The 21,014-nt window shown below is 44.0% G+C and overlaps 1 protein-coding gene across 2 annotated transcripts in view; it reads right to left on the reverse strand.

Annotated features, from left to right (window-relative positions):
- Nucleotides 1–21,014, reverse strand: part of LOC141078375 (T-cell differentiation antigen CD6-like) — a 199,385-nt gene that overhangs the window by 174,524 nt on the left and 3,847 nt on the right. For both annotated transcript variants that reach the window (XM_073565123.1, XM_073565122.1), the window contains exons 3-5: nt 17,150–17,458; nt 16,768–17,061; nt 9,545–9,604 (exon numbers count right to left, since the gene is read on the reverse strand). In XM_073565123.1, the coding sequence (XP_073421224.1) occupies nt 9,545–9,604; nt 16,768–17,061; nt 17,150–17,458 (663 nt within the window). The remainder of the gene's footprint in view (nt 1–9,544; nt 9,605–16,767; nt 17,062–17,149; nt 17,459–21,014) is intronic.

Below are 21,014 nucleotides of genomic sequence, written 5' to 3' on the forward strand. Positions count from 1 at the left end.
TACAGGGCCTAGGACAGAGCCCTGTGGTACCCCACTTGAGACATTCTTCCAACTGGATGTGCAGCCATTTACGACCACTCTTTGGGTCCGATCACTAAGCCAGTTATGAATCCACCTAACAGTTGCCTTGTCCATTCCATACTTAGTCATTTTTTCAATAAGGATTGTATGAGAGACTTTGTCAAATGCTTTGCTGAAGTCAAGATATACTATATCTACAGCATTTCCTTGATCCACCCAATCAGTAATACCGTCATAGAAGGAAATTAAATTAGTCTGACATGACTTATTAGTTACAAACCCATGCTGACTCTGTTTAATCACTTCATTCTTATCCAGGTATTGACATACATGTTGTTTAATAATTTGTTCAAAGATCTTTCCTGGTATAGAAGTCAGACTCACCGGCCTATAGTTGCCTGGGTCCACCTTCTTCCCCTTTTTGAAGATAGGAACAACATTTGCTCTTCTCCAGTCTTCTGGCACATCTCCTGTTCTCCAAGAATTTTCAAAGATTATGGAGAGGGGTTCAAAAATTTCTTCTGCTATCTCCTTCAGTACTCTGGGGTGTAATTCATCTGGACCTGGAGACTTGAATTCATTTAGGTTAGCTAAGTGTTTCCTCACTATCTTTTTGTTTATAGATATCCTGGATTCTTCTATTCCCTTAATAGGACAGTGAATAACAGTTGATGTTACATTTCCTTTCTGAGAGAAAACAGATGCAAAATAGGAATTTAAAAGTTCAGCCTTCTCAACATCCTGTCTTACCATTTCATCATTTTCATCCTGTAAAAATCCTATAGCATCTTTGACTTTTCTTTTACTTTTGACATATCCCCAAAATCCTTTATTATTGCTTTTGACATCTCTTGCAAGCCTCAATTCATTTTCAGCTTTAGGTAATCTGATTTGTGCCCTGCAGGTTCTGCAGACAGCATTATATTCTTCTTTAGATATGCCTCCCTCTTTCCATTTTATAAATATTTTTTTCTTCCTTTTTAGCATGTGCTTAAGTTCTGTGTTCATCCATCCTGGTTTCCTAAAATGCTTCCTATTCTTCCCTCTTTTCGGAATTGTTAACAACTGTGCTTTGAGAATTTCATTTTTCAAGATTTCCCATCCTTCCTGGACATTTTTGTCTTTAAGGATATCCAGCCATTGGATCCCTCCAATTCTCTTTCTGAATCCCTTAAAATCTGCCTTTCTGAAATCTAACCTTGACGTCTGAGTCTTCACAGGTCTTCCGCCTCTAGTTATCCAAAATTCTAAAATAGCATGGTCGCTACCTCCTAGGGTCCCAGCCACTTTTACCTCCTCAACCATTTCCTCCCTGTTTATAAGGATTAGATCCAAGGTAGCAGTTCCCCTTGTTTTCTCCTTTACCTTTTGGAAGATAAAGTTGTCAGCAAGAGAGGATAAGAATTTCCTTGACCTGTTAGTTTTGCCTGAGAGAGATTCCCAACAAATGTCTGGATAGTTGAAATCTCCCATGACAACTATGTCATATTTTTTGGAGAACTTGGCCATTTGATGCATAAAGAGTTCATCCATATCTTCAGCTTGCACAGGCGGCCTGTAGTAAATGCCTACAATGGTGTCCTTTCCATTGTTCTGTCCTTGTATTCTTACCCAAACAGTTTCCACAGAACTCCCAGTCTCTGAAGCTTCAATCTCTGTGCAGATATACGCATTTCTAACATACAATGCGACACCCCCTCCTCGTTTATCAAGTCTGTTTCTTGCAAATAAGTTGTATCCTTCTAGTCTTGTATTCCAATCATGTGTATTGTCCCACCAAGTTTCAGTGATTCCAATGACATCATATTTCTTTTCCTGTGTTAGTAGTTCCAATTCTCCTTGTTTGTTGCCCATGCTTTGTGCATTAGTATAGAAACATTTTAGTTTGTGATTGGTTTCTCTTTCTCCAATATTTTTATTAATTAGATTCTTTCGTCTTTGTTCTTCCTTTCCACTTCTAATAGCAGAGTTCTCAATAGCATTTGTCAGGTGTATGGCTTTTTCTGGTCTTTTGCTTCCCTTCCCACATTGTTCTAATATAAAGCTCTCCTTACAAGTGTAGCAAGGCGACTTCCAAATACATGTTTTCCAGTCTTCGTAAGGTGCACCCCATCTCTAGCAAGTAGTCCATCGTATAAGTAGTTCACTCCGTGATCCAGAAATCCAAATCGTTGCTGACGGCACCATCGACGTAGCCAGTTGTTCACCTGCAGAATCTTATTCCACCTCCTTGTTCCATGGCCATCCACTGGGAGGATGGAAGAGAAGACCACCTGCGCTCCCAGTTCTTTCACTTTCTTGCCTAAGTCTTCAAAGTCTCTGCAGATGGTTTCCAGGTTGTTTCTTGCGGTGTCATTTGTCCCCACATGTAGTAGCAGGAATGGGTAGTCATCTGTAGGTCTGAAGAGTCCTGATATCCTGTCAGACACATCTTTAATTTTTGCACCTGGAAGACAGCACATTTCTCTTGAAGTTATATCCGGTCTGCAGATAGCGGCCTCTGTTCCTCTCAGCAGGGAATCCCATATGCCCACCACTCTCCGTTTCTTCTTCACATCATTTTTCTTTCTCCATCCAGGAGGACTCTGAAGGCGTACAAGGTTGCTGTTTGTTGGCAAAGTCTTATCCTGATGTATTTCTTCATCGTTTTCCTGCGTGAGAGCCTGGTACTGGTTTCTGAGCAGTATGGGTGCTGACTGCCTCCTGATCCTCCTGCTTCTCTGGGTCACATGTCTCCATTCCTCTGTTTCTTCAGGTGCACTTCGAATTTCTTCTCTTTCTGTAACATGAAGAGATAATTCTGCTCTGTCCAAGAACTCTTCACCTTCCTTAATGATCTTCAACGTAGCTAACCTCTCTTCGAGATTTTGCAACTTTTCCTCCAACAGGGTCACAAGCTTGCATTTGTGGCATGTGAAGTTTGGCTTTTCCACTGGTAAATCTGTGAACATGTAGCAAGAAATGCAGCTCACCAAATGGCTCCTGGCCTCTTCCATCTTGAGATTTCTTAAAAACGATGAAAGATGAGCCAAAATTTTCCGATTTCCTCTTTTCAGCTGCAACGGCCAAAACCCAGTGATCGTTGAGCTCGCGGAGACTCTTCACTTATCCCAGAAGGCACTGGGAATATGCAAATGATCTCCTCAAGACTCTTCCCCTGGTTTTCCGATTTTCTCTTTTCAGCTGCAACGGCCAAAACCCAGTGATCGTTGAGCTCGCGGAGACTCTTCACTTATCCCAGAAGGCACTGGGAATATGCAAATGATCTCCTCAAGACTCTTCCCCTGGTTTTCCGATTTTCTCTTTTCAGCTGCAACGGCCAAAACCCAGTGATCGTTGAGCTCGCGGAGACTCTTCACTTATCCCAGAAGGCACTGGGAATATGCAAATGATCTCCTCAAGACTCTTCCCCTGGTTTTCCGATTTCCTCTTTTCAGCTGCAACGGCCAAAACCCAGTGATCGTTGAGCTCGCGGAGACTCTTCACTTATCCCAGAAGGCACTGGGAATATGCAAATGATTTCCTCAAGACTCTTCCCCTGGTTTTCCGATTTTCTCTTTTCAGCTGCAACGGCCAAAACCCAGTGATCGTTGAGCTCGCGGAGACTCTTCACTTATCCCAGAAGGCACTGGGAATATGCAAATGATCTCCTCAAGACTCTTCCCCTGGTTTTCCGATTTTCTCTTTTCAGCTGCAATGGCCAAAACCCAGTGATCGTTGAGCTCGCGGAGACTCTTCACTTATCCCAGAAGGCACTGGGAATATGCAAATGATCTCCTCAAGACTCTTCCCCCATTGTGTAGGGGGTGCGCAGGCGGCTGCTTTGGTCCCTGTGCACACCTGCCTGGTGAAACCGGGTGCGTTTTTGTAGGTTTATGGTGTACACTGTATAATATGATGATTGCTGACAATGTCTTAATGTGAGCTGATGTTGATATCTGTGTATGTTAGGGACAGAAATAGAGATTAGATTTAGATAAGATAGTGTTAGGCCAAGAGGAAGATAGTATGGGAGGAGTGAGAGACCAGAAGAACTGGAAAGGAGAGTTCTGAAGAATGAAAGATTGTGGGGCACGGGTGGATCTAGGCAGCCTGAAAGGATCAGTGGCTAGGCTGTGGGGTAACTTCCGTGAGGTCCGGGACTTATGGTCCGACCAGAATTTGAAGGGACATCCTGGATTTTCGCCCAAGATGGGGAAAGTGGACGGGGAGCACCTAGAATCAGCTAGCTTGATCGCCCAGGGAACTGGAGGACTGGAGACCACGTTGCCGGAGGTTGTGATGACAGAAAAGATGAGGGAGAGCTCAGGAGAATGAACTCTGATGACGTATGAAGACTGATGGATTAAATTTGTTTTGAAGATGCACAAATTAAGTAAAGTTTAAGTAAAAATGAACTTGGACTTTGATACCATTTGTGTGTGCCTGCGACGAATTGGAGCTCTGGATGCTGTAAAGGACTGTGACCCACAGGTGGGTGAACTACATGGCGCACACAGTATACCACATGATGGACACTTTAATTCTGTAGTGGATTGTCGGGGTGTGATGAGGAAGCAACAGCAGACCCTGGCCCCCGTTGCAACTACATACCATGTTCAAATATAATGTTTACACACAGAAAACAAATATAAGTGTCTATTATATATATATATGTGTGTAATACCAAGCCCTAGTAATGAACAATTGTCAGCCAGAATAAATCAAATAAATTAAACAGTACATAAAGAGTTAAATGAAGACACACACACACACACGAAATCTGCGTGAAACGCAATATCTGTTTATTTTTCACAAAATTAAACAAAAATTGTGCGGGTTCCCGCCTAATTTTCATAACCAGCAGAGGGAAAGCTGACAGCTGAGGGCTGATATTAATATTCAAGAAGGAGCCAATAGCCATAAAGGTTCCCAGGCTATTAATATCAGCTCACAGATGTTTGCTTAGTCTTTACTGGCTACTTAACAGGGGAACCCCAGAAAAAAAATTGACATGGGGCCCCACTAAAAAATCAAACCAGCAAAGGTTAGGCAGACAGCTGCGGGCTGATATTAATAGCCTGGGAAGGTGCCATGGATATTGGCCTCCCCAGGCTAAAAACATCAGCTCTCATCCACCCCAGAAATGACACATCTTATGGATGCACCAATTCTGCCACTTAGTCTCCCTCTTCCCACTTGCCCTGTAGCGGTAGCAAGTGCGATAATATTTGAGAGGCTAATGTCACCTTTGCATTGTCCGGTGACATCAAGCCCACGGATTAGTAATGGAGAAGCATCAATGAGACACCTAGTCATTACTAATCCTATAGTTATGTGTTAAATAAAGACACAGCCAGAATAAAGTCCTTTATTTATAGTAATCACACAGACTCATTTATTGAATCTTAATTTATCATACTTACAGAATGCCTAATCCCCAATTCCCTCGTCTCTTGCAACAAAAATAAAATAATAAACCAACATAAATACTCCCTGTCCGACGAAGTCCATTTAATACAGAGTGTCCCATGACGATCTCACATGTAGAACAGTCACATCGGAAGATGTGACTGCTCTATGCGGCCTCTGGTGATACAGTGACAGAAGGTAATATTTCCAGCAGTGTATCACTGCACTGCCATGAGAGTTCACCGGAGTTCATGAGCTGTCACTTATGGCAGTACCGCTGTGTGAGAATTTTCCCATGCAGCGGTGCCATAAGGGAGAGCAGCGGAGCTGATCAGCTGAAATACTGCGGGAGCGATAATCTCCTGTCAATGTATTGCCAGCGACCAGGTAGAGCAGTCACATCTCGCAATGTGAATGTTCTACATGTGAGATCGCCGTGGGACAATCTGGATTACCCTGGACTACGGCGGACAGGGAGTATATGTTGGCTTATTATTTTATGTTATTTCAAAGAGACAAAGGCGTTGGGGATTTGGTGTCAGGTGAGCGTAATTTTTTTTTAATTTTTATGTGAATATGTATGTATTATGTGAATATGTATGTAATTTTACCTTTTTTTAACAGTTTTTTAACTATGAACACAGGCGCCGGCAGAAGATACTACTCTCCCATCAGCGGCACCTGCTGTCACTGTTATCAGTGACACCAGACATAGCCCAATGGGAGCAGTAGTCTCATCAGGCCAAGCCTGCTTTTTTACTGCAGGTCACCACTGCGGATCACAGTCAATTGTGGAATCACGTTAATATCTGACAGCATGACCCTGGAGCGCTGTGACCGACAATACCGGCGGTAGCGTTACCGCACACACAGACACCTGCACACACCCACAGACATCCGCACACACACGCAGACACTCACACGTAGACACCCGCACACAGACACTGCAGGTGATGAGCATGGCGGTGCCAGGTCTGATATAGACCTGATGACGTTGTGCAGCCAGCCAATCACAGTAATGCCACAACCAACATGGCTGCGGCATTACAGTGTGTGGCAGACAATCGCTGCATGTTTATTGGCTCTCTAAAGAGCGACAAACACGCCGGGTGGGGACCTGAGCTCCCACCGAACAACCCCGTTAATACTCGGCGAGCTCCGAGCATCCCGAGCAAGGAGATGCTCGGGGGAGTACCGAATAGTGGCGAGCATGCTCACTCATCACTAGTTAGAACCAGTGAGAGAGGAATTTTGGCAGAATCTATAATTCTTAAGTTGGATGAAACAACATTGTAAGAGAAGATATTTAGGTAAGGTAAGTGGGAACGGCTTCTTACATTACATTGTTACAACTGCTATTTGGTTCTCCGATGCCCAGTCACAAGGATTGTACACTGACAGACACTGGCCGGGTGCATTTTCTACGGTACATCGTATTTATTGGTTCAAACTAAAATAAAACAAAACAATGAGGCACTTGGAGACCATTTGTATCATAACCGAAATTAGCTCTCCCTGGAAGGGGCTACCCCAATATCAGTGATCTATACGGTGTGGCAGTTCAACTTACTCAGCGGTACACCGAGGTAGAAAACGGGAACCCTGTCTCTTTAAATCTTCGGTTGGTTTATGATATGGCGGCAAAAACAAACAAGAAGGGGAAAGTAAACAAAGCCCTTCAGGCAAAAACAGGAAAATAAGAAAGAAAAAATGCTGTTTTTGTGACGCAGCAGCGATATTGCTATGTGCGATACTTACCTCCGACCGGCTCCCCCGCTGGTTATCACTGACCGCGCGAGAACGTCCTGGGCCGTTTCTCGTCGGCGACTTCCTGCTGGGCTTCCTGCTGTGGAGACGAGTGACGCGTGGATGTGGGCGGGAGGACGTCAGGATCGCCTCGTCTGACAGGTAAGTAACGACCGCCGACTGCTTCTATGTCGCTGGTGAGATCTGCCTGTTTGGCAGCTCACTAGAGACCACTTAGCGATGCACCAGTGATCCTGACCGCGTCATATCATTGTCAGGATCACTGGTGCATCGCTAAATGTGACAGTACCTTAACAGTCATAGTAACCTAGTGAGCAAGGCCAGAAAAAGCCCCGTGTCCATCCAGTTCAGCCTATATTCCATCAGAATAAATCCCCAGATCTCCGTCCTTCTAAAGAACCTAATCACTGTAAGACACAATATTGTTACGCTCCAGGAAGACATCCAGGCCTCTCCTGAACCCCTCAGCTGAGTTCGCCATCACCACCTCCTCAGGCAAGGAATTCCAGATTCTCACTGCCCTAACAGTAAAGAATCCTCTTCTATGTTGGTGGAGAAACCTTCTCTCCTCCAGACGCAGAGAATGCCCCCTTGTGACCGTCACCTTCCTTGGTATAAACAGGTCCTCGGAGAGATATTTGTATTGTCCCCTTATATACTTATACATGGTTATTAGATCGCCCCTCAGTCGTCTTTTTTCTAGAGTAAATAATCCTACTTTTGCTAATCTCTCTGGGTATTGTAGTTCCCCCATCCCCTTTATTATTTTTGTTGTCCTCCTTTGTACCCGCTCTAGTTCCATTATATCCTTCCTGAGCACCGGTGCCCAAAACTGTACACAGTACTCCAAGTGCGGTCTAACCAGGGATTTGTACAGAGGCAGTATAATGCTCTCATCATCTTTTAATGGACCCCATGATCCTGTTTGCCATGGCAGCCTGTTTGCAGGTTGCAGCTCGCTCTGGAGAAACACAGTCCTGCTGACTCAAGACTGCCTCTGGAGCCCAAACCACACCCTTGGGTGGAGAGAAGGTGGACATCTTCCCACCTGCTCTATGGACGTCCAGATAAAAGCCAGCCCATTATGAAAATTAGCTTAACCCCTTCAAGCACTTAATGGCATCAGTGATGTGAAACCCAGAGTGTTTTCCTCCAGCAAACCGAGGGTAGTGAGTGACCATAGTGACCTCTCATTGTCTGTACAAAGGAGCTTTTTCCCCCAATTCAATGCACTTTAATAAAAATCCATATACAGTATTTGCAGGCATCAGGTTACAGATCATTATATTAAATATATACTTATTGAAACTTATGGTTCATATAGCGAATTTATTAAAGAGGGACATTGGGTAGGATTATATTGCCGTCTATAATATTCTGAGAATTTGTTGAATAAATACTCAAAATTGCCGTAATTATTATCTATTAAAACATATAGGTTGCCGAAATATTTCTAATACTAATAGAATTTGATATTTTATCTATTATGTGAATTTATTAACTTTTATTAATAAGTCTCCTCCCCTTTTCCTTACATTAAACTTATATATTATTTGACGTTTACTCAGTGAATTCGACAATGTGTGACTCCTTCATTCTTTCTAAAATAGCAGCCACCTCAGAAAAGACGCATCTATTAAATTCACCAATTTTAGCGCTTTGCTTGGCTCTTACCAGGGCAAGTGGGAAGTGGGGTAGTAGTATTGGGGGTGAGTTCAGCTGTCACCCCCAGCACTGATTGTGTAAACACACAAAGCTGACAATCAGTGGTATGGGCGGGGATGTCCACAGCTCAGCATTCAGAATCACTGTTGTAAATCTGCAGCAGATAGAGAACTTTTATCAAAACTGCAGAAAGGAGCCCCGTAAGTTTCACATCACTGGAAACAGGGTCTCTGCCCTAAATATTATGGTGCTTTCAGATGGGGTAGTAAAACCCTGCTGACAAAGCTAAAGAGACTGCACTCTCTATCATCAAAGCCACCACCTTTGTCGTTGTCACCAATGTCCTCACCACGATTATCATCATTACCACCACCATCATCATTACCACCATTATCATCATTACCATCACCATTACCACCACTGCAGTCACTACAGTCATCATCACCCTGGTCATATGATCATAATCACCATCACCACCATCATCACTACCACCACTGTGGTCGTTGTCACCACAGTCACCACCACCATGATCACATCATCACCACTGCAGTCACCACAGTCTTCACCACCACCACCATTGTTGTCAGTTCTACCAACATAATAGTCACGTCATCATCACAACCACCACAACCACAGTCGTTGCCAATAATCCCCTTATTCTTGACTCTTGTGTGTGTGGTCTACACTTCGGATTACTGACCTGAAGTCATCTTGTAGCTGATTGTCCATGATTCGATCACACTGGAGTCATTATCAGCACCTGATAAATATGAAGGATGCAATAATCAGATGGAATATGGATAACAGCAGAATAACCAACCAGCGTCAGGACTGCAGTCATCATATGAGGAGTGGTACAGGGCCTAAGCATGGAAACTACTGTGGAGGGGTCACTTTCCCTAATGAAACACTTCGGTGTTCTAACCAGCATTACCCCCTTTATTGCCATAAGCCCCACCCAAACACACAGAGTATGGTATCCCCACCCAAACACAGAGTATGGTATCTCCACCCAAACACACAGAGTATGGTATCCCCACCGAAACACACAGAGTATGGTATTCCCACCCAAACACACGGAGTATGGTATCAGCACCCAAACACACGGAGTATGGTATTCCCACCCAAACACACGGAGTATGGTATCAGCACCCAAACACACGGAGTATGGTATCCCCCAAACACACAGAGTATGGTATTCCCACCCAAACACACAGAGTATGGTATCAGCACCCAAACACACGGAGTATGGTATTCCCACCCAAACACACGGAGTATGGTATCAGCACCCAAACACACGGAGTATGGTATCCCCACCCAAACACACAGAGTATGGTATTCCCACCCAAACACACGGAGTATGGTATCAGCACCCAAACACACGGAGTATGGTATCCCCACCCAAACACACAGAGTATGGTATTCCCACCCAAACACTCGGAGTATGGTATCTCCACAAAAACACACGGAGTATGGTATCCCCACCCAAACACACAGAGTATGGTATTCCCACCCAAACACACAGAGTATGGTATCCCCACCCAAACACACAGAGTATGGTATCCCCACCCAAACACACAGAGTATGGTATCCCCACCCAAACACACAGAGTATGGTATCCCAACCCAAACACACAGAGTATGGTATCCCCACCCAAACACACAGAGTATGGTATTCCCACCCAAAGACACAGAGTATGGTATCCCCACCCAAACACACAGAGTATGGTATCCCCACCCAAACACACAGAGTATGGTATCCCCACCCAAACACACAGAGTATGGTATTCCCACCCAAACACACAGAGTATGGTATCCCCACCCAAACACACAGAGTATGGTATCCCCACCCAAACACACGGAGTATGGTATCACCACCCAAACGCACAGATTATGGTATCCACACCCAAACACACAGAGTATGGTATCCCCACCCAAACACACAGAGTATGGTATTCCCACCCAAACACACAGAGTATGGTATCCCCACCCAAACACACAGATTATGGTATCCCCACCCAAACACACAGAGTATGGTATCCCAACACAAACACACAGAGTATGGTATCCCCACCCAAACACACAGAGTATGGTATTCCCACCCAAAGACACAGAGTATGGTATCCCCACCCAGACACACAGAGTATGGTATCCCCACCCAAACACATAGAGTATGGTATCCCCACCCAAACACACAGAGTATGGTATCCCCACCCAAACACACAGAGTATGGTATCCCCACCCAAACACACAGAGTATGGTATTCCCACCCAAACACACAGAGTATGGTATCCCCACCCAAACACACAGAGTATGGTATCCCCACCCAAACACACAGAGTATGGTATCCCCACCCAAACACACAGAGTATGGTATTCCCACCCAAACACACAGAGTATGGTATCCCCACCCAAACACACAGAGTATGGTATCCCCACCCAAACACACGGAGTATGGTATCACCACCCAAACACACAGAGTATGGTACCCCCACCCAAACGCACAGAGTATGGTATTCCCACCCAAAGACACAGAGTATGGTATCCCCACCCAAACACACAGAGTATGGTATCCCCACCCAAACACACAGAGTATGGTATCCCCACCCAAACACACAGAGTATGGTATTACCACCCAAACACACAGAGTATGGTATCCCCACCCAAACACACAGAGTATGGTATTCCCACCCAAACACACGGAGTATGGTATCAGCACCCAAACACAGGGAGTATGGTATCACGACCCAAACACACAGAGTATGGTACCCCCACCCAAACACTCGGAGTATGGTATCGCCACCCAAACACACGGAGTATGGTATCCCCACCCAAACACACAGAGTATGGTACCCCCACTCAAACACTCAGAGTATGGTATCCCCACCCAAACAGACAGAGTATGGTATCTCCACCCAAACACACAGAGTATAGTATCCCCACCCAAACAGACAGAGTATGGTATCACGACCCAAACACACAGAGTATGGTACCCCCACCCAAACACTCGGAGTATGGTATCGCCACCCAAACACACGGAGTATGGTATCCCCACCCAAACACACAGAGTATGGTACCCCCACTCAAACACTCAGAGTATGGTATCCCCACCCAAACAGACAGAGTATGGTATCCCCACCCAAACACACAGAGTATGGTACCCCCACTCAAACACTCAGAGTATGGTATCGCCACCCAAACACATGGAGTATGGTATCCCCACCCAAGCACACAGAGTATGGTACCCCCACTCAAACACTCAGAGTATGGTATCCCCACCCAAACAGACAGAGTATGGTATCTCCACCCAAACACACAGAGTATAGTATCCCCACCAAAACACACAGAGTATGGTATCCCCACCCAAACACACAGAGTATGGTATCCCAACCCAAACACACAGAGTATGGTATCACCACCCAAACACATAGAGTATGGTACCCCCACCCAAACACTCGGAGTATGGTATTCCCACCCAAACACACAGAGTATGGTATCCCCACCCAAACACACAGAGTATGGTATCCCCACCCAAACACACAGAGTATGGTATCCCCACCCAAACACACAGAGTATGGTATCCCCACCCAAACACACAGAGTATGGTATCCTCACCCAAACACACGGAGTATGGTATCCTCACAGTGAATCCCCCACACACAATTTGTCACTACACATAGGTACTATACTGTGTCAGTGTGATGCCTCCACTAAGTATGACAGCCCACTATACAGTATGATGGTCTCTACAGCTCCACACAGCATATGAGACCCCCACTTACTATGGGACCCCTCACAAACCCCTACTCAATATGGAAACCAGCTCTCTCACTATAATGGCCACCACAGGCCCCACCACACAGTGTAATTGCCCCCATACAATATTAGGGAGCCCACAGCAACTCGGACAGGCTTAGTATCCCACACAGATTGAGGACTCCCACAGCACGACACTCAGTGTGAGGGCCCCCACATAGTATAAGGGCCCAGTGTCCATCTCAGTATTATGGCCCCCACAGTCCCTTATTCAGTATGATTGCACCCACCAGCCCTCCGCTCAGCATAATTGCCCCTACCCACCCCCTAATCAGTATAACTGACACCTAACAGCCGCTATTCAGGTTTATGGCCCCCACAATTACTGACTGTTTTTGTAAAGCACTTCTCACCTCCCCCCATTTCCCCTGCACGGCATCAGTGTGCGCAGTGTGAGGTGATGGAGTGATGTTCTCATGCCGGCGGTCTCACACTCGCATGTACAGGCTCCCCGATCCACCATTCTATTCTACAGTATTGAGGAAGCCCCACTTAGTGGCGATACGCATTGGGTTCCGTTCTCCACACACCTTGCTGTGACCGGGTATTTGTATCTCCACATTCACCTCCAGGCTTTTTTGCTGCCTTCTTCTTTTACCCCTAAATGGCTTTTACCATATGCTACTGTCCTTATCTCTAAACCTATAGCTCAGCTGACCCCATTGTTCAGGGTCTTCTGCATTTGCTCTCTTGGGGTCTCTCAGTGCAGCTTTAGCCTCTGGATGTGAATATTTTGTCTGTTTTTGGGGTCATTTACTTCCTTTAGACTATTGGCTGATTGTCATCTGTTCAGTGTTGCGTTATTTCTGATCCGTCTGGTGCACACAGTGGAGATAGCTGCCAGATTCCTAACGGGTCCTTTAGGTGTTAGGGTCTTTACCTTCAATGGTTTTTTTAATTGTTTTTAACATGTGGTCTGTACTAGAGTTGAGCGACTTTGGTCGGATCGGGTTTCGTGAAACCCAACTGAAACAAAATTTGAGTCGGATGAAACTGGTCCAACTAGGGCACAAAAAGTCTGAATTTCATCCACAACCCAACCCCAAAGCAAGTCAATGGGGAATAAAAGTTGGCATTGAGTGGATGAATGTCATCCGCTCAATGCCGACTTTTATTCCCCATTGACTTGCATTGGGGTCGGGTTTCGGACGAAACTCCAACTTTTTTTGCCCTAGTCGGACCAGTTTCATCCGACTCAAATTTTGTTTCAGTCGGGTTTCATGAAACCCGATCCGACCAAATTTGCTCAACTCCAGTCTGTACCTTGTTTGTGTGATCCTGTCTAATCAGGCTTTAATAAAACGTATTGTTTCTAATATTTGACATTTATTCTTGGTGATCCTGGCCACTTCTTGTACACACTTCTTTTTTCTTGAGTATTAGCATAGTCATGTTTTAAGTGTGGGGCTAGTGATCCCTAGTCTTGATTTGTGGTGCCCTCAGACTTCTTTTATGTACTTTGGCTCATAGCAGCTCTATCTTTCATGCCGGTGTTCTCAGACTCCCTGATCCACCATTCTATTCTACCATCCTGGGGATGAAGATACTGCTGAAATTGAGATGACAGGAAGAGAGGGACAGACTTGGACAATCATAGGGCTGGTGGTACAGATAAAATGGAACCCAGCAAAGATAAATGCAAAATAAGCCAAGTCCAGTGATAAAAGAGAAGGTAGAGCGAGAAGACAAGCGGAGCTGAAGGCATGCATGATTACTGAGGGTTTTACCAAAAACAAGACTCTAGAAACTCAATCCTAAAACACAGGTGTGCATCATAGTAGGCTGGAAGATCCAAGGGCGATGAGGATGGAGCCATGCTGGGCAACTTGCCAAACTCAGTGTGGAGCACAACAGAGGGCAGCACCCTGAGAGAAGCAAGCAAAGCAAAGGTTTCCTGGGACAGGTTCATAACAGCTGCCTCTTAGCAAGGTGTCCTCCTATTGTAACCCTGATAGCAGGGCCTATTGATGTGGCGAATATATCCCTGTCATGGAGCAACTATTCAGGAAACTTCAAGTGGTGAGCGGGAAGCCCAGCTATGGAAACTCCCGTGGAGGCCTCAGCATACACACAACACGAGTCCTCCTCCTAGTGCCCAACACTAAAAATCAGAAAACAAAGCTCCACTTGTAGAATCACATTCTGCCCACTTAAAAAATTCAGACCCCTGAAACAACCACTGTCTTATGCAAGGGAGGAAATAGAAATGGAGGAGCCCGACTACTTGTAATTCACGAGTTAGGGTTAGCTATTATAAAGATTACAGTGGGGCAAAAAAGTATTTAGTCAGTCAGCAATAGTGCAAGTTCCACCACTTAAAAAGATGAGAGGCGTCTGTAATTTACATCATAGGTAGACCTCAACTATGGGAGACAAACTGAGAAAAAAAAATCCAGAAAATCACATTGTCTGTTTTTTTTTCATTTTATTTGCATATTATGGTGGAAAATAAGTATTTGGTCAGAAACAAAATTTCATCTCAATACTTTGTGATATATCCTTTGTTGGCAATGACAGAGGTCAAACGTTTTCTGTAAGTCTTCACAAGGTTGCCACACACTGTTGTTGGTATGTTGGCCCATTCCTCCATGCAGATCTCCTCTAGAGCAGTGATGTTTTTGGCTTTTCGCTTGGCAACACGGACTTTCAACTCCCTCCAAAGGTTTTCTATAGGGTTGAGATCTGGAGACTGGCTAGGCCACTCCAGGACCTTGAAATGCTTCTTACGAAGCCACTCCTTCGTTGCCCTGGCGGTGTGCTTTGGATCATTGTCATGTTGAAAGACCCAGCCACGTTTCATCTTCAATGCCCTTGCTGATGGAAGGAGGTTTGCACTCAAAATCTCACGATACATGGCCCCATTCATTCTTTCATGTACCCAGATAAGTCGTCCGGCCCCTTTGCAGAGAAACAGCCCCAAAGCATGATGTTTCCACCACCATGCTTTACAGTAGGTATGGTGTTTGATGGATGCAACTCAGTATTCTTTTTCCTCCAAACACGACAAGTTGTGTTTCTACCAAACAGTTCCAGTTTGGTTTCATCAGACCATAGGACATTCTCCCAAAACTCCTCTGGATCATCCAAATGCTCTCTAGCAAACTTCAGACGGGCCCGGACATGTAAAGGCTTAAGCAGTGGGACACGTCTGGCACTGCAGGATCTGAGTCCATGGTGGCGTAGTGTGTTACTTATGGTAGGCCTTGTTACATTGGTCCCAGCTCTCTGCAGTTCATTCACTAGGTCCCCCCGCGTGGTTCTGGGATTTTTGCTCACCGTTCTTGTGATCATTCTGACCCCACGGGGTGGGATTTTGCGTGGAGCACCAGATCGAGGGAGATTATCAGTGGTCTTGTATGTCTTCCGTTTTCTAATTATTGCTCCCACAGTTGATTTCTTCACTCCAAGCTGGTTGGCTATTGCAGATTCAGTCTTCCCAGCCTGCTGCAGGGCTACAATTTTGTTTCTGGTGTCCTTTGACAGCTCTTTGGTCTTCACCATAGTGGAGTTTGGAGTCAGACTGTTTGAGGGTGTGCACAGGTGTCTTTTTATACTGATAACAAGTTTAAACAGGTGCCATTACTACAGGTAATGAGTGGAGGAAAGAGGAGACTCTTAAAGAAGAAGTTACAGGTCTGTGAGAGCCAGAAATCTTGATTGCTTGTTTCTGACCAAATACTTATTTTCCACCATAATATGCAAATAAAATGAAAAAAAAACAGATTTTCTGGATTTTTTTTTTCTCAGTTTGTCTCCCATAGTTGAGGTCTACCTATGATGTAAATTACAGACGCCTCTCATCTTATTAAGTGGTGGAACTTGCACTATTGCTGACTGACTAAATACTTTTTTGCCCCACTGTATATATACTGTATATATTACATGTGTAAGATGAATCCAGGAGATGAGTCCATCAACAATGATATATGGTATACTGCCATGGTCCTCATCTGCCACAGATAGAGGATGCAACTCCCAGGTAATGTACAAATCCTTCACTACCTAATGCCAGAGTGTCACATGCAGAAACATAAGTTATGCCTTTAGGATGAGCTGGTGTCTTGGTGACAGTGAGAGTTTCCCTTTATGAAGTCTTCGATAGTCCTTACCTTGACATATTAGCCCAAGAGCCTTTGATTGGGGGCAAATATGAGCCTTCTTATAGACAATGCAGTCCCAGAGAGACTTTGCTTCACGGCACAGAAAAGCTGCGTATGTACTTAGGGAGTGTTCATGTTTCGTTTCTTTCTGGAAGGGTCCACATCCAAGATAACGGCAGAGCATTACAGAATCATCTGTGTACCAGTGACTGTCACACACTGTGGCCCACACACCATTGAGATAGACTTCTACACGACCTGAACAGTTGTTTGCACCTCCAGATAGACGTACATCCCGATGATCTGCAGAATTGGAACGAAAAAGATACTTGTCTTTTTTGTATTACACCTTAGCTTAGAAATGCCAATACGTGGCTGTGTGGCCCCTCACCTGAACAGACAACCCCTGCATGTTCTTTTGTGGAACACTCTCGTGTACCATTTGCAGGACATTCCCATAAAGAGTTCTCACTGCCTGTGCACTTCACCTCATTTAGATGGATTTGTGGATGTCCACTTCCAAAATATGACCCTCCTAGTGCGGATAAAGCTGAGCCACACTTCATCTGTTTACATGTAATCTCTGCATCCATGGCGTCCCACCCATCATGACACACGGAGCCCCAAAATCCATCCTTGAAAATCTCCACACGGCCAGCACATGGATCATGGGTTCCCGAGATACGCAAGACAGGTTGTTCTGTGGATGACACAAAGATGATAACACTAATGACCATAATAATATGAGGAAATGGTGGAATAACAATATACATTACATAAGGAACCTATGTTACAGACTGATGACAATATTGGATATTATACATGGTTTTGAATAGTCACACTACAAGAAGATGGTAATCATGGGGAGCCGGAAAAACAACAGTATCCAGTACATAGTAGGAGAAGGTGTCTTATCATAAACACATCTCCTCCTCCTCTACATTTCTCTTAGCATACAGATATGTGAGGAAGTGGAGGAGACATCTGTTAGGAGAGATATACGAGGAGGAGATATCACTCCTATCACTAACATACAAACATGGCCTCCTGCTCAAACATTCTCCTGACATACAGACATAGAATCATAGAATGTTTGAGAAGGAAGAGACCTCAAGAGTCATCGTGTCCAACCCCCTGCTCAATGCAGGAGTCAATAAACCATCTCAGACAGATGTCTGTCCAGCCTATGTTTGAAGACTTCCACTGAAGATGTAATTTTTGCTTTCCTTGCCCAGATGTAGAATCTTTCATTTCTCCATGTTAAATACCATTCTATTAGTCACTGCCCATTGGTCAAGGTAATAAAGGATTCTGAAGGATCTATGTCTTCTCTAATGATAGCTATCCCTCCTAGCTTTGCATCGTCTGTAAATATGATTAGTTTACCTTCAGTTCCCTTATCTAGATCATTTATAAAAATGATGAACAACACTGGAGCCAGGACAGAGTCTTGTGATACCTCACTTGTAACACTGGGGCTAGGACAGAGCCTTGTGGTACCCCCACTTGTAACACTTCCATTTGGATGTGCAACCATTTTTTACCACTCTTTCAGTAAGATCACTGAGTCAGTTATGAATCCAACTAACTGTAGCCTTGTCAATCCCATACTTGGTCATTTTTTTCAATAAGGATAGTATGAGGTACTTCAGCAAAGCATTTGATAAAGTCGAAATATACTATATCTACCGCAATTTGCTAATCCACCCAGTCGTTAATTCCATCATAGAAGGAAATTAGATGAGTCTGGCATGACTTTTTTGTTACAAACCCATGCTGGCTCTGGTTAATTACTATATTCTTATCCAAGTACTTACATACAGTACATGCTGTTTAATAATCTGCTCAAAGACCTTTCCTGGTATAGAAGTCAGGTTCACTGGCCTATAATTTCCTGGCTCCACCTTCTTTCCTTTTTTGTAGATGGGGTCAACATTGGAGAAGGGCAAATCTTCTGAGACTTCTCCTGTTTTCCAGTATTTTTCAAAGATTCTGGCTAGTGGTTCAGCAATTTCCTATGTTAACTCTTTCAGTACCCTAGGGTATAATTCATCTGGACCAGGAGATTTTAATTCATGTAAATTAGCTAAGTGTTCCCTCACCATCTGTCTATTTATGGATAGAGTGGATTCTTTTATTTCTTTGATGGCACCGTGAAGATCAGTTGATATTACAATTGCTTTATTAAAGAACACAGATGCAAATTTGGAATGTAAAAGTTCAGCCTTCTCAAAATCATTTTTGACTACTTCACTCCTTTCATCCTGTAAAAACCCTACAGCATTCTTTGACTTTTCCTTTGCTTTTGACAGACCCCCAAAATCCTTTTTTTTTACTGCGTTTGGTCTCCATTGCAAGCATCACTTCATTGCTGGCTTTAGATCTTCTAATTCTTGCCCTGCATTCCCTGCAGACAGCATTATATTCTTCAGATAAAGAGGAAGAAAGAAATGGAAAGCGGGGGGCATAACATTTGTTTTACAAGTGATTAAGTTCTTTTTTCATCCACCCTGGTCTCTTTAAATGCTTCCAATTCTTCCTTCTCGGGATTGTTACTGATTGTGCAGTGAGAATTTCAACCAACCATCAACCATTTCCTCCCTGTTGGACCTAATTCTTGCCAAGACTGCAGATCCTCTTGTTCTCTCTTCAACCTTTTGAAAGATAAAGTTGTCAGCAAGAGAAGCTAAGAATTTTCTCGATCCACTACTTTTGCCTGAGAGAGATTCCCAACCAATATCTGGATAGCTAGTGATCATGGGAGATTTCGTGTTATACTGTTTTGAGAACAGAGACATCTGATGTAAGTCAGTTTGGTATTCATCTTTAATCTTTGTTGGAATGGTACAAAGAATTTTTAAGCCCAAAAATGGTTTTGAGAATACTGGACACCAGTCAGTGTTAGACCTCTCCCAAGGTTCGGTAAATATCCTGGACGGAGCATCAGCCTTGCCGTATCTTGAACCAGGCCAATAAGAAATTAGAAAATTAAACCTGGAGAAAAATAAGACCCAGACAACCTTTTAGAATTCACCCGTACAGCTAAATAGCTACATTTTTGTGGCCAGTAAGGACAATCACAGGATGATTGGCCCCTTACCATAGATGTCTCCATTCTGACAAGGCGACTTTCATAGGAAATAAAGAAATTTTAGCTATGTCATAGTTCTTTTCTGCAGATGACAAGGTATGAGAAAGAAATGCACATGGATGAAGCTGAATTTTGTCTCCGACAGACTTGCAGAGGAAACCTGAAAACGGCAGTTCATGATTTGGATGGACTAGTAATGGTGCGGAAGTAATAAGAGTCTTTAGTTTGTCCAAGGCCAATTGTGCCTCTGGAAACCAGGAAAACACTTTGATTTTCTTTGTGAGTGAAGTAATTGTTAAAAGGATTTTTGAAAAGTTTAAAGGATTTGCAATTTTCTACAGAAGATTCATTATAAAGCCGTGAACGTCTTTTACATTTCTTGGGGTAGGCCAGTCAACTACCGCTTATTTTACTGGGATCCATGCTCAGACCTTCTGGGGAGATCATTTCTGGGCTATATCGAGTTTGTTTAAATTTACATTTTTCGAGTTTACAGGAGAATCATCTCTATATCAGACGTTTAAGAACTAACTGGACATGCCTGTGGTGCTCCAAGGTATCTGAAAATATAAGAATGTCATAGACCTAAACAAGTTGATCCAATCAATCTTGAAAAACATCATTAATGAAGTGCTGAAAGGTGGTAGGGGCGATGCCAAGGACAAAAGGTATAACCAGATATTCAAAATGTCCGTATCTAGTCTGGGCAAATTCATATGAGATCATAAGCCCCTCTTAGATAGAGTTTGGTAAAAATCTTAGTAAACTAAGGAATTAAGGGGAGTGGGTGCGATTTTTAACGGTAATCTTACAGAGAAATCAATAATCAATACATGGCCGCAGGATTGAGTCCTTCTTTTTTTCCAAAAAACAAGGGTGCTCCAGATGGTGAAGAAGAAGGTGGAATGAAGCCTCTTATGGTTCATACTCACATGCAAGAAACTCAGAAGAGTCTCGCACGTCAATACCCGGCACTGCCGCCGGCACTCGGATCGGAGCGTTCAGCTGCATAGAAATACATGCATAGAAATACATGCAGCTGAGCGCTCCGATCCAAGTGCCAGCGACAGTGCTGGATATTGACGGATGAGACTCATCTGAGTTTCTCGCATGTGAGTATGAGCCCAAAATTTTCATCTAGGTATTCCTTTAGTACTTTAAATTC

The sequence above is a fragment of the Dendrobates tinctorius genome, unplaced genomic scaffold, assembly GCF_039654945.1.
Source record: "Dendrobates tinctorius isolate UK_male_01 unplaced genomic scaffold, ASM3965494v1 ptg000548l, whole genome shotgun sequence".
Taxonomy (NCBI): Eukaryota; Metazoa; Chordata; class Amphibia; order Anura; family Dendrobatidae; genus Dendrobates; species Dendrobates tinctorius.